This window comes from Diplotaxodon limnothrissa, linkage group LG17 (genome assembly GCF_057381915.1).
Source record: "Diplotaxodon limnothrissa isolate DT_005_m linkage group LG17, D_limnothrissa_male_GT1.1, whole genome shotgun sequence".
NCBI lineage: Eukaryota > Metazoa > Chordata > Actinopteri > Cichliformes > Cichlidae > Diplotaxodon > Diplotaxodon limnothrissa.
This window is the reverse complement of record NC_140612.1, coordinates 8,504,748-8,517,608: the sequence shown is the minus strand read 5'-3', so window position 1 is coordinate 8,517,608 and position 12,861 is coordinate 8,504,748. Positions and strand designations below refer to the sequence as shown.

The 12,861-nt window shown below is 43.8% G+C and overlaps 1 protein-coding gene across 1 annotated transcript in view; it reads right to left on the bottom strand.

Moving 5' to 3' along the window:
• The window catches only part of syde2 (synapse defective 1, Rho GTPase, homolog 2 (C. elegans)), a 49,600-nt gene extending 45,800 nt beyond the window's left edge, over window positions 1–3,800 (bottom strand). The window contains exon 1 of the mRNA XM_085376718.1: window positions 1,757–3,800. Coding sequence (XP_085232844.1) covers window positions 1,757–3,800 — 2,044 coding nt within the window. The remainder of the gene's footprint in view (window positions 1–1,756) is intronic.
• Between the last annotated feature and the right edge of the window lie 9,061 nt (window positions 3,801–12,861).

Below are 12,861 nucleotides of genomic sequence, written 5' to 3'. Positions count from 1 at the left end.
GTGCACAATATCGCACACCCACACATAAGGAGTGACACACAATAATGGACACTTTTCTTTTACAAGAGTAATTAAAGGACAAGTCAGGACAAAAATAAATTAGCTATAGTGTAATTCAGACAGTATTTTTGTGCTACGATTTTAGGCTGAGGTTTAATTTCCAAATAATACTCACAGGGGAGGAACTGGTCTATTTTTAGAAAGTCAGAAATACATAAATAATTCCACGAACCAAGGATTACCAATGAATTCAATTAAGAGCTTTAGGCCAAAAAAAGCATTTAACAGGAACTTTGCAGCTTTGGCATCTCTTTCTTTCTTTCTTTTGTTTTTTTAAATGGGTCTTTGTATGGTGTGGAGGCCCACAAGGGCAAGATAAGCTCACGGCTGACCTTAATAAATATTTAATCACTCTTCATTTTGTTCATTCATGGTGGTGAATTAAGTGACACAATGCAAACATGTTAAACAACAGGAATGGCATTCTAAATATTCAATCCAAGGTCTCTTTAAAATGCAAGTTACCATGGAGCTGTCCAAAGCAAATGACTGGGGAGGAAGGCAAGATGACAGCCCAGCCCCCCTTACTCTAAAACAAACAAACACACACACACACACACACACACACACACACACACACACACACACACACACACACACACACACACACACACACACACACACACACACACCACTACCACATAAAATAACTGCAGTGGCTTCTCTCCTGCTTTTGGATTTCTCTGGCCACAGCTGTGGAAAAGTTCAGTTGGGAAAGCTGAACAAAATGGGGAAAATATGAGATTTGGGTGAACGGGTGCATGGAAACTAACATCTACAAGAGCTCTGACTTTATTTTTTAACTAAAAGACCAGAGAGGAAAGAGCTGTAAAGTTGGAGCTATGCTAAGCCGACAGAGGAGCGGCCTCACGGATCACACACTATTTCTAGCAGTCCGGCACACTGACAGTCAACACCACCCTGCACACATGGCACATCATCGTCTTACTATGGTAAACACTGTCAGAGACACACACACGCACATTTCACAGGCAGGCATGCTGGAACACATGCGCCGCAACATAGGAAACTACCACAGGAGGCAAAAAATAGAGGAGAAATTAAAAGGCATGGGCATGTTTTTGATCCATAGAGCACATCCTGTGCTGCTAAATGCCAATAAAAGCTTACCACACAGACACTTTCTGATTAATCTGGCATTTGATTGCATGAGGGATGATGACAACACGTGTCACTCGGTAACGGTTGTTTTATGATACAGATGTTTTCTCTGTCATCTAAGCACAATCAGAAAATCATTTGATATGTTCATAATCAGATAATCAAATGTCATTCCAGTCAATAGACACACACACACGCACAAATCCCACCACCAACACCACTAACAATGCTCTACCAGGAGTGAGTTAGTTGTTACTGAACTACGCTGTGAGTAATCCGACCTACGGCCTGATGTGCTATTAATCTGGTGTTAAAATGCACCTAAATTAGTGTGAAGGATAGAAGCCCGCCACCGATTAGAGTCTTAAAAAATAAAAAGGAAAGCAAGAGGTCTGAGGTGTCTCGTCCCTTTGCTTTGCATCCAGAAGAGGAGGAGTGCGGGATGGACTGCCACCAGAAGGAGTATACTATGAGTGGAGGAGGATGATAATTATCAGAAGGGAGGAAGGAAGGTGAGAGTTGTCTGTTTTAGAGGATCCACGGGAGTTGAGGCCATGCCGTGTAGCCGTCCTACCTGGCTGCTGCTGCTGCTGTTGTGACTTGGCCTTGACAGATTTACCCGCTCGGCTGGATGTCTGGGTCCCCGGTTTACAGCCTCCTGGGTTAACCTGAGGACAGGACCGGTCATGGCTCTTGTCTCCACCGCGGGGCAAAGATGAGCCTTCAATGCGCTGCTTCATTTCAGAAGACAGCATGCGGCCTTTGTGCATCCACTCTTGCATCTTGTTGACAGTGACACCATGACCTTTGTTGGCCGAGTTGGCCACCTGTGTCTGGAGTTCAGTCAGCTCCTGCTTGTTGTCGTGACCCTGATGTGTTGCCGTCTCGGTGTTGCTGTCTGAGGAACTTGTGATGCTGTTGATGGAGCCACTGCTCTCATTCAGCTTCCCGTCCCGTTCTTCTTCAACGCCATCATCTTGCAGCAGCTCCTCATTGCTGACGGCACTGCAGAAAACCCGAGATTCAGACAGCTCACCCGCTCCTGTGCCTCCTTCACCTGGTTCAGCTTCTTGATCATCACAGATTTCAGCACTTTGCGTTCCACAAGCCTGAACACTCTCTGAGAAGGCGTCCTGGTACCTAATCTCTCCATCACTTGTAGAGCGTGACAAAGTAGGTTTTTTGGTGAAAGACAAGTTTGCCATGCTCTTACTCTTCAGCCTGCCTTTAAGTCCTACCTCTACAATCCCAGTGAGACAAAGCAGCAGTGAGTCGGTGTCTGACACCTGCTGAGGGCTTTGGTCCTCTCCTGACGACCAGGAGTCACTGTCCCTGTTTTTCAAAGACAACCTGGAGCACAGGCTGTCCCTGGACGGGCTGCTACACGATGAGGTAGCCTGCTGCTCAGTTACACCACCGATCTGCTGGACATCCATGTTGATATCATTCATAGCATTGATAAGAAGGTAATAAGCCTCTTTCAGCTGGTTCCTAAGCCTGTCTGTTTCCTGGGCACTGTTACTATCACCAGCCTGTCCTTTATCCTGACCAGGCTGGGTGAACTCTACAGTCTCTGCTCTCTCACCGTCAGTCATTGGTCTGATTGTTTCGTAGAAGGGCAGAATTTCATTATCGTAGTAATCGTCATCTTCGCTGTCTAAAGGGTATGTGAGTGAGGGCTCTGTGGCGCACAGGGATGCCATGTTCACGTCGCATATTTCTAACTCAGTGGGGAAAAAAGTGGGACTCAGTAGACCACCTTTAACGTCCCCGGCATAGTCAGGATCGTAGCTCTCAATATTTCTGATTACAGAGTTTTCTTCGGTGTTCTTTAACATGCGGTTTGGGCACACGCGTGCGTAATTTCGTGCGTTTGTCTCCAAAGTCGGTCTGCTGTCAAAACTCCAGTTGGCATTGCTTTCACGCACGGCCAAAACAGTCCCTACCATGTGCCGGGAGCACTCTCTGTCTTTGGGCTCTCTAACCTCACCATCAGCTCCTTTAAACTGGTCCTCTGATGGTCTCCCATCCCCTACATGCGCCTGTACCTGCGTTCTGCTTAAAACTGGATTTGAACTGTCCCCAAACCCGATTGAATCTCCGACCGAAATGCAGTGTTTTCTCTGCACATGCGGTTCAGGGAGTGGAACACCCGCGGTGACTCTGTCAGCGGACCTGTGCCCCGGTTTTCTCCTATCACCCTCCCAAAAAGCATCCCCCCCAAACGGCAAGTCTCTTTGAAGTGGGACCCCCAGGAGCTCCTCATTAACCCGAACCCTGCCCCCGCGGCTTCGCTCTCGGGGACGTGAGCCGGCCAACTGCGCTGAGCGACTCTGCGCTACTGCTATATCCCCGTCTGTCTGCACCACAGCGCCGTCAATATAATTCTCGTACGTACTCATTCTCTCTGGCATGCAATCCAGATCTGCGAACAAGACTATGGAGCGAGCCTCATCGGAGTCTCGCTGCGTTTGCAAAACTTTTTCTTTACCTTCTCGGCCCCCATTCACCGCAGCGGCAGCAGCAGAAGAGCCGTATCCACCGCCGACCGTCGCTCCTTTCCTGGATTTCTTCCCCCGGAGTTTCGCTAGTAAAGTCCTCCGCAGAGGATCAGCCATTCCTTTCCTTTGCCCCCCCACCCCTCCCCCGTCCCCCACTAGTTAATTCCTCCCGGTTTCTTTTTGCGCAGTTGCTCCAAAAGGAAAGGATCGAGTGGGTTCTCCTTTGCTCGCCGCGGTCAAAGCTCGCCGGGTGGACGGGCTCCTCTCCATTCTCCACTGTCACCTCGGCTCTGTCGACCCACTCACTCCAGGCTCACTTCGCTCAACTGCACCACCTCTCTCTCTCTCCCTCCCCTCGCTTGCTGCCACACGCACACACGCACGCACACGCTTTGGCTCTTCCTTTCTCTCTAGCGCCTCACCTCACCCTTTCCTCATGTTTGCATCTCAAGTATTTGAAGCATTTTTCTTAGCTTTAAGTTCAAGTAGACGAGGCTTACCTTGAACGTGATTTATCCGAAGAATGTTATATGGATGCTTTTTTGTGGGGTTTTGTGTGTGTGCGTGTTTTTTGTTTTATCCAGATGGAGTATCCAATCCAAATACACACAAGAGGGGTTCACTGGTGAGTCTAAATTGCCCAGAGGTGTGAAGCTATCTATCTGTCTGTGTTATCTCTGAAACACACTCGCAACCACACCGGCAAACACTCCAATCCGGTCCCACTGCATGGCTTTGGATAATGTGAAGCAGGGCATACATTTTGGACTTTTAACTATACTTTATTAAGTTTTAGAGCTTACATTCAAACTCAGAGTTTAAGTAAGTAATAGAAAAACAGAAAGAAATCCTGTCTTTTCAACGTCTACTTTAGAAAATTGGGGGAAGGGATTTAGCAAGAAAAGAAAATTGTTTTTGATTAACAAAAGATTTATGTTTTCAAATTGCAAGACAGTCTGGGCAAAATTCCAGAACATAGTAGTAGAACATAGAAAACACATTGGATATTTGCACTGAGACTACTTTAAGAAAAAATTGTGTCATTTTCAATTTAACCCTCCTGTTATGTTGGTTTCCAGGGACACCAATTATGCTCCTGGGTTAATTTGACCCGGGGCAAATTTACTCATCCAAAAGTGTCAGAAACACTGGCATTGATTATTTTACAATTTTCTTTTATAATTTTGATTTTGTTTTTGTTTTGTTTTCTGTAGTGATGCAGATGACATGTGACATCTCTTCTGTTCTGGGTCAATCTGACCAGCAACATAACAGGAGGGTTAATGGCAGCAACGAACGGGGAAGTTGGGACGGGGTAGCAAAGGCTGGAGAGTAAGAGGTGTTAAAAAGAAACAAATGGAGGAGCATATTGCAGCTATTTAGATTAACAGTCCACAGTTCAGTGACTGGGTATAAAAAGAGCATCTCATAGAGGCAGTTTCTCAGAAGTAAAGATGAGTGGAGGCTCAACAATCTGCAAAAAACTGTTTCTACAAAGAATAATGTTCTTTAGATTATAATTGTTTGTATCCTGTGTGCAACAGACAAGGCCAGAAAATCAGTACTGGACTCTGGTGATCTTTGGGCCTTCAGGCGGCATTGCATTCTTGTGGTTCACATTTATTTTTACCGAATGAGGAAATTTATCTACATTTGATATTTCACCTTTGCTATTTTCAGACAAATATACAGATTTAAATGACATGTAAATGATTTTACAGTGTTTCAGTTACAGGTTTTCTTGTGAGGAAATGCATTTATGTGGAAAAACAATGGTTTTATACAAATGTATACCACTGACATATTACTGATGCAGTCCTGTATGTTCATTGATAAAAATGCAGTACAATAATTTAAAAAAACCAGACAAACTGTAAATCTTGGTCAGAGTTGCCATAAACTAAATGTAGTGAAACAAACAAACTCCTTGGGATGAAGCTGCAAATGTGCTTTGCATCTAAACACGAGTATGGCTCCACACATCACAGAACTTCTCCGTTTTGGTGATACATGCGTATAATTGTAGCGTTTTAAGCTTTACGTGCAGAGCCACGGCGCGGGTGATGGGGTGTGAAGCGCAGCTCTCGGGAGCTCCTGCCTCTCTGCTAAAATTCAACACATATTTGTCCCCAAAATGCGAATTAAATTCAGTTGGAGAGCAGTGAGCCAGGACTTCAAATTACTGCCTTCGCTGGTAGTTGTGAAGGCATTTCAGCAAACAGCAGGGAAAACAACAACTTTCATCTCATGGGAAAAATGTGCTTGACACTCTGCGAAGAGAGAGGGAAAAGAGAAAAACACTAAGCTTAAGAAGATGGCGATGAGGTAGCTACACAGTGTTACTCTTTAAAAATGAGCAGGATCGCGTGTGTAATGGGGAATTTGTCTTTTCATTGCTTTATCTTTACTTTTACACACACAATCCCTTTTTTTATCCTCAAAATGATACCAACGTAAATAGCCTGGCCTGCCTGATGATGAATCACTGCCGATTACTGGACTGACACTTTTATCTGAAGTGTATCTTCTGTAATCCTCTCCTCTTTGACCTCGCATCTAACCCCTGTCCCTGCTCGCGGGACAACCCGTGTCTTAAAAGCAGCCGAAACAGCAGTGAAAGGAATGAAACATACTTGACTTCAACCTTAAGCCGTTTGTTTGCTGTTGCCTCTACTTGGAATGTGCAAGAGGATGAGCTGCTGAAAAGCTGCAGTGGGTGTATAAGTGCACAAGCGCTCTGTATATACCCCTCCCTTTAAGACATGCACATACCCCCTCCTGCACACACACACTGACTGGATCTGAATCCATTGTAAGCCTCTTGGCATCACTGCACCTCTGTTTTCTAAAGTCTACCCATGATTGAGGGCATTTATTGTCAGAGCCATTCATCAGCAGGGCCCCAGCGTCCACACTTTCACGCACCCCTCCACCCACCTCCACTACCCTCACTAAAACATGATAAGCATCTGTTATGGCCCTGCAGGAGCCGCGTAGGCCCTGACGCCTCGGCCTGCCTCCCCGACTGACTGACTAGACCCTGTCTGGGCAGTTATTTACAGGTCAAAACCTGCAGGCTGCATATTGTGTGTTTGTGTTTGAAAGAGAGCTAAAGAGAAAGCAGGAGACAGATGAGGGGGGGTTAGGGATAAGAAGCTAGAAGCACAGCAAAGGATGCAGACCTCTGAACTTTAAAGAAGGGCAGGAGTTATTCAGTGGGCTCACTTCAGGGCATGAGCTATCTCTTCTTTGTGACAAATTAGTGCAATTTTCATATTTAAAATGTCTCGCATTCTTCGAAATGTGCTTTTGATTCCTTTGTACCAGCAGCAGTGGCTGCCCGTAGGCACAGCAGTGTGAGACTGGAATGCAGAAGATGGTTATCTGTTACTCAGTAACTTAATTAATGATTATTTGGGTCATCATTTGATCTGAACTGAGTCAGAAAATAGTGAAAAGTAGCCGGCATTATTTGGCATGAGCTAATGTTTAAAAAGTAGATTTTACTGAGAAGAAAAAGGGATGGAAATATCAAAGTTTTAGCAGTACTTTTAAAGATTTGTTTCAATTTAGTAATGAATTACTATAATATTGGTTACTGTTTCACCTCTAGTGACCCGTGCATTGAATATAAAACTTGTGAACTTACAAATTAGACTAAGAAGATATAGCCTTTTAAAAGATTTAACTAGAAAACATTATATAAATAGATCATACTGGATCTCAACGGTTTGCCTACTGGTCTGGATGTCACACTGCCCACCCCTATGCACTCCCTCTAATAATATGACCATATAATAATAAGTGATGCCTGATATGATACGTGTCTTCTTGTCTCTGTCTTCTTGTGTTTATACCCCGCTCTCCACTTAACCATTAGTTATTATTAAGCTCTGGCTCTCATCCACAGTGTGTTGTTTTCCTGAGGTTTCTTCCTGTTAAAAGGGAGTTTTTCCTTACCACTGTTGCCAAGTGCTTGCTCATAGGGGACCGTCTGGAATGAACAGGGCTATAACGCTCTGCCTGTCTTCACAAACAGTGAAAAAACATACACTGCATTGCATTTTCTGACATAATCAGAAACATAGGCACTGCCATTTAATTAAGGCCATTTCCACCATACAGTTATAAATACTTACTCTAGCACCAAATCTGTCTTAAATATGAACAGCACCTGCTGTTTCCGTAGCATTTTCTAAATCTACAGCATCCAACTGGTTAAGGAAATGACAGCATTTAGTCTTCCCAGAAAGTAGGGCAGAAAAAAGACAAGCACACTATTGTTTTTTTTTCTTCACTCAATTTGATGACACTGCAGATATGTAGAGCCTTATCCCACCACACTGCTTCACACAATGAATTAAAGCAGATTCAAAGGAACCCAAAATAAAGCACGTGTTATGGGTTGCTCAGCGCGCTGACTCGACGGTGCAGGAGGAATGGAGAACGTTTGTTGACCTTTTTCTGTTCTGCCTCCACCAGTTACTTGTGCCTATTGTGAAGGCAGTAGCAGAACATCTGCTTAGCTGGCCTCTTTTCAGGAGGCCTGGCCAGAGAGCGTACCAGGAAGAAAAGTGAATGTGTAAGTGTGTGTGTGTGTGTGCGACACAGTGAGGAAAATAAAAGGATTGAATGTGCATATATGTGTGTACGTGCACGCACATTTGCGCATGCACGCGAGCGTGTGTTGGGATTCGGAGCTTTGCAGCTGTTGGGGCTCTCCTCCTGATGGCTGCCCATTGTTTCCTCTCTCCGTGTCTCTGGCTCTCTCTCGCTCTCTCTGTCCCAGCCTGTTTATGGGCCTTCCCCCTTCTTTTTTTTTTCAGTGCACACCGCAGCTAAATTTATGCCCTTGGACAGAAGCCTTTCTCGGGGTATAAATTAGGCTGGATGCTCCCTGTCAGAGTTGCAGTGCCAAGACGCTGCAGCTTTACGTTTCAAAGAATCACAATATTGTCACAAGCATTCCTTTACAGTTTATTTTACTGCTGAGGAGGACCTCTTATGGTGCTTCATTATATCCGCAGCACAGTCTTGTCAAAGTTGTGGGCATATTGCAGCTTTAATCATGTTCGATAAGCAAAACCTTGTGTTCCATAAAGCGCAAGTTAATTGTTGTCAGGGTGGAAAATCCATTTATACACTAATTAGATGCTCTTTTATGAGATAATCAAGAGTAAATTAAAAGGGTCATTTTGCAGTGGAAACAAATAAATAATTCAACTTCTTTGGCTGGGAAAAAGCGCACTTGGGAAATGCTAAACTGCTTGGTATATACTTTAGTTTATAGAACGATCAAACAGAAGACCCTTTAATCTTTGGGCTGAGCCAGGTTGACTGTCCCCTCTTCTCTCCTGAGTCTTTATGCTAAGCTAAGCTAAGCTAAGAGCTTCATTGTTACCAGACAGTCATTAAGCTGGTTTTAAGCTTGAAATGATGAAAACATCCACAGAAGTGATGCATCTGTGCAATCAAGCTGGGGACAATCATTATGAACTATAAACTATTAATTACGCTACAATAAAAGGACAGTATCTGTGAACTGGTTGGTGTAAATATAAGCCTTTAGTATCTCCTGATACTTTCTCTGGAACATAGATAAGTTCTTATCAGACATTAACCTGACTGAAACAGTTGAGATATTGACTGAAATACTATTGGATATATACATATTGAGGAGAGTGAACACACAAGCTGCCTTAAAGATACGATAAACATAATGAAATTGAACTGAATGTAAAAACAAAAAGTTTTGCTGTCATGTAAGTAGAACACAGTGTCACAACAGATCAGCGCTTTGTGGTTAATACATGTGTTTAGACATACTTTCACAATATTCACACAGAAAAAAAGCACAATCATGAATGAAGAAAAAAAACTGTCTTTGGTCTGATTGGATGAATTAAGGACAAATGGCCAAAATGATAGGATACCCATAGATAGCACCCCCCAAACACACACGCACAAACAGAGAGAGACTGGGGAGACTGGGCTGTCTTTGGTGTCTGCTCCGCGTCGTTATCAAGAGACAACTTCTGACATTTATCATGACAAGAGCTCAGTCTTCTTATCTCTGCTACTGTTCTCTATCACCGGAGAAGTGTGAAAGTACGTTCCTGTCCCTGACAGCTTCACGGCCGTCTTGTCATGCTCACTCTGTCAGATCCAGCACAGAATCACTGTATATTATCCAAGCTGTATTATCTCTCATCCAAGGTTCTACACTTGAGTTAAGATGGTGCTCAGTGTCTTGAAAGCTAAATATATTTTCAGTTTCTTTAGTCAATCCAATGTGTAGCAGAAAAATAATCTGTCTATAAACTTAAATGACAGCTTTGCTTGTGTATTGTGGCAGTTTATTTGTTTGAGTCTCAACCCATAAAAGAATCCCACGTCTTTTAGTTTTTCAGATTTCAGATTGTTGTCCTTCTTTACTCTGCCGCTATAACCTTTATTTGTCTTTCTGATGACACTGCTCTTCTCTAAAAACCTTCACAGATGTTCTTGGTGGTATAAAGGAATGGAACTTTTTTTTTCAAGCTTCAAACATCTTTTGGAAATATTCCGCTGCAATCAGTGGTCAGCACCACAATGTTACTGTAAACTGCAATATTATGTTACAGTCTGACCACCCCGTGCTCAGGCTATGAGAAAAGACGCCGTGGTTTATAACAGATAAAGCCTGATCAGAGTAAAGCAGTAATTTTGCTCTTTTATAGTTTTCTCTAAAAGTATATATTTTCAACAATTTAATATTAATCATTAATGTGATCCAAATGTACATTACTGTGTAAAGGTTTTCAGCCACACATCTTTTCTTTATACTTTTGTAGGAAATGAGGAATGGTTGCAGGGATTCATGGAAATGGGCAACCATCCATGGAAATAAGGCGAAACATCATCTGTACAATTCTAACAAACTTAGGAGTCAATAATTGGTATGGCAACCCTTATTCTTCAGCGCAACCTGTCCCACAAAATATTGAAATTTATTTAGTTAGTCCTCAGGAATAGTTTTCCTTTTTTTATTTTATTTTAAATGACATTATAAATCTCTTCTTTGGATATCGGGCGCCTTTTTGAGTTGTTCTTTATCAGGCTGATCCCACATTCCTTCAATAATGCACTGATCTGAGCTCTGGGGATGCCAATCCATGGCTGATAGTGTTCCACTGTGTGTTTTTCTATCCAAGTATGCTTTTTCTACACTAGCAGTGGGTTTGGGATCAATGTCATGGTTACAAATGAAGCTGTTGCCAATCAGACCCTTTCCAGGTGGTATTCCATGGTGGATCAAAATCTGATCCCCAACACCTCTGATTCATTCAACCAACCAAGCATCCATCCATTTTTTTATCTGCTGCTTATCTGGGGCTGGATCTCTTCCCTCCCTGGAGGAGGACACCCTCTAGTTCCCTAATATAAAGAACCACCACCCTATTCTACCATACCAGAGGCACCATTCCAGATCTCCATGTGACAAACCCACAAAAGCCTGAAAGAACTGAGGGTGAATCTCATTGTGGAAAGGACCACAATCCAACACAGCGTCCTGTGTTTATTTGTCAGTTTTATTTGATCACAACACTGTTTTTGGTTCTTCAGGTTCAGCACCTGAATCCTTCTGCTTTTTAGCTGGACTCCAGCACACACACCTCTCTCTGGACTCCAGCTTCGCTATATTATAAGGGAGAAACCTCGTTAGTTAATTCTGTGCACCAGTCCCTCCAACCTCCCTGACACTGCCCCTTGAGCTCACTACACCACCCCTCCCTAACAGCTGAGCCAGGGACCACACCTCCGCCACACTCATCCACTCCAGAGACCCTGCCACCAAGGAATTGTTTAACTGCTTTCGTGACCTCCCTCCCAGTGATGGGGCAAGTCATCTCCCTCTTTCCTGTTGCTTTCTCTACAGAAGGTAATCAATGGGATTGAGAAGATCCTTGAAGTATTCCTTCTATCGTCCATCTGTATCCTCAGCTGAAGTCAACAGGAGACCACTCCCACTGTACACAGTGTGAATAGAGCACTGCTTTCACCTTCCAAGTCACCTGACCATTTGACAGAATCACTTCGAGGCCTCATCCAACTCCTCAAACACCTGAGTTTTTGTTTCAGCTACTGCCAGAGCTGTACGTAGTACCTGTCAGCTTGATGGTTCCGTCCACCTCCAGTTTCCATCATCTGGTTTGGGGATTACAACCATGGCAGGCACCAACCAACCTTTAACCATAGCTGTGCACAGCCACCTAAGCAATCAAGGTGTGGAAGACGGCCCATTCAGACTTGGTGTCCCAAACCTCCTTTGGAATGCTTAGAAAGGTCTGCTGGAGGTAGAAGCTGAAAATCTCATGAACTGGAGCCAAGGCTAGATGTTCCCAGTGCACCCTGACTACATGTTTTGACATGCTGAGCCTGTCATGTATCCTGATCAAACACGTTGCCTCTTCAGATTATGCCCAACCAGCTCCATGGGCTAAGGACTATTCATCAGGTCCTCTGCCTTGTGCTCCCTCCCCAGGCCTTACGCCAGAGTGGAGCAAAGCCTGGACTCTTACATAGGACCAATTCTCCTTGGAAGACTACGAGGGGGGGAAAGTCAATTACATAGCACCTGGGATCACATTGTTACACAAATGCCACCACTATGGTAAGGTGGTGATTCATAGAAGTAATCCTGACCTCCCCTGTACACAGTGATGGTGATTTGAACCAAAATGTAAAATTTAAGATTCATTACTCCATAAGACCTGTTGCCATGATTTCTAGTTCTTTTGTGATGGCATACCTCAGCCCTTTTCTCCCCTTCACTAAGAATGGCTTGTTGACAGCCACCCTGTAAGTGAGTCCAATTCTGAAGAGTCTTTGGCAAACAGTAGATGAATCAATAGGAGGGCCTTGCTGCATCTGTTGGGTTCTATCTCAGGTGTTTGGTGGATTTTTCCCCTTTCTTAAGGACTTGACTTTGACAAACTATTCATGCGCTGTAGATATTTTCTTAATGCCTACCGCTTCTTCTTCTGTCTTCCACTTCACTTCACTTTAGTTTCCTAATTTTTTAAAGACATACTGCAGACCATGCAAGATATGGCCAGGTTTTTGCCCATAAAGAAATGAGGGGTGGCTCACGGTTTTTGCACAGGACTTTACTTCAGATCAAGGCAGAAAATTGTAT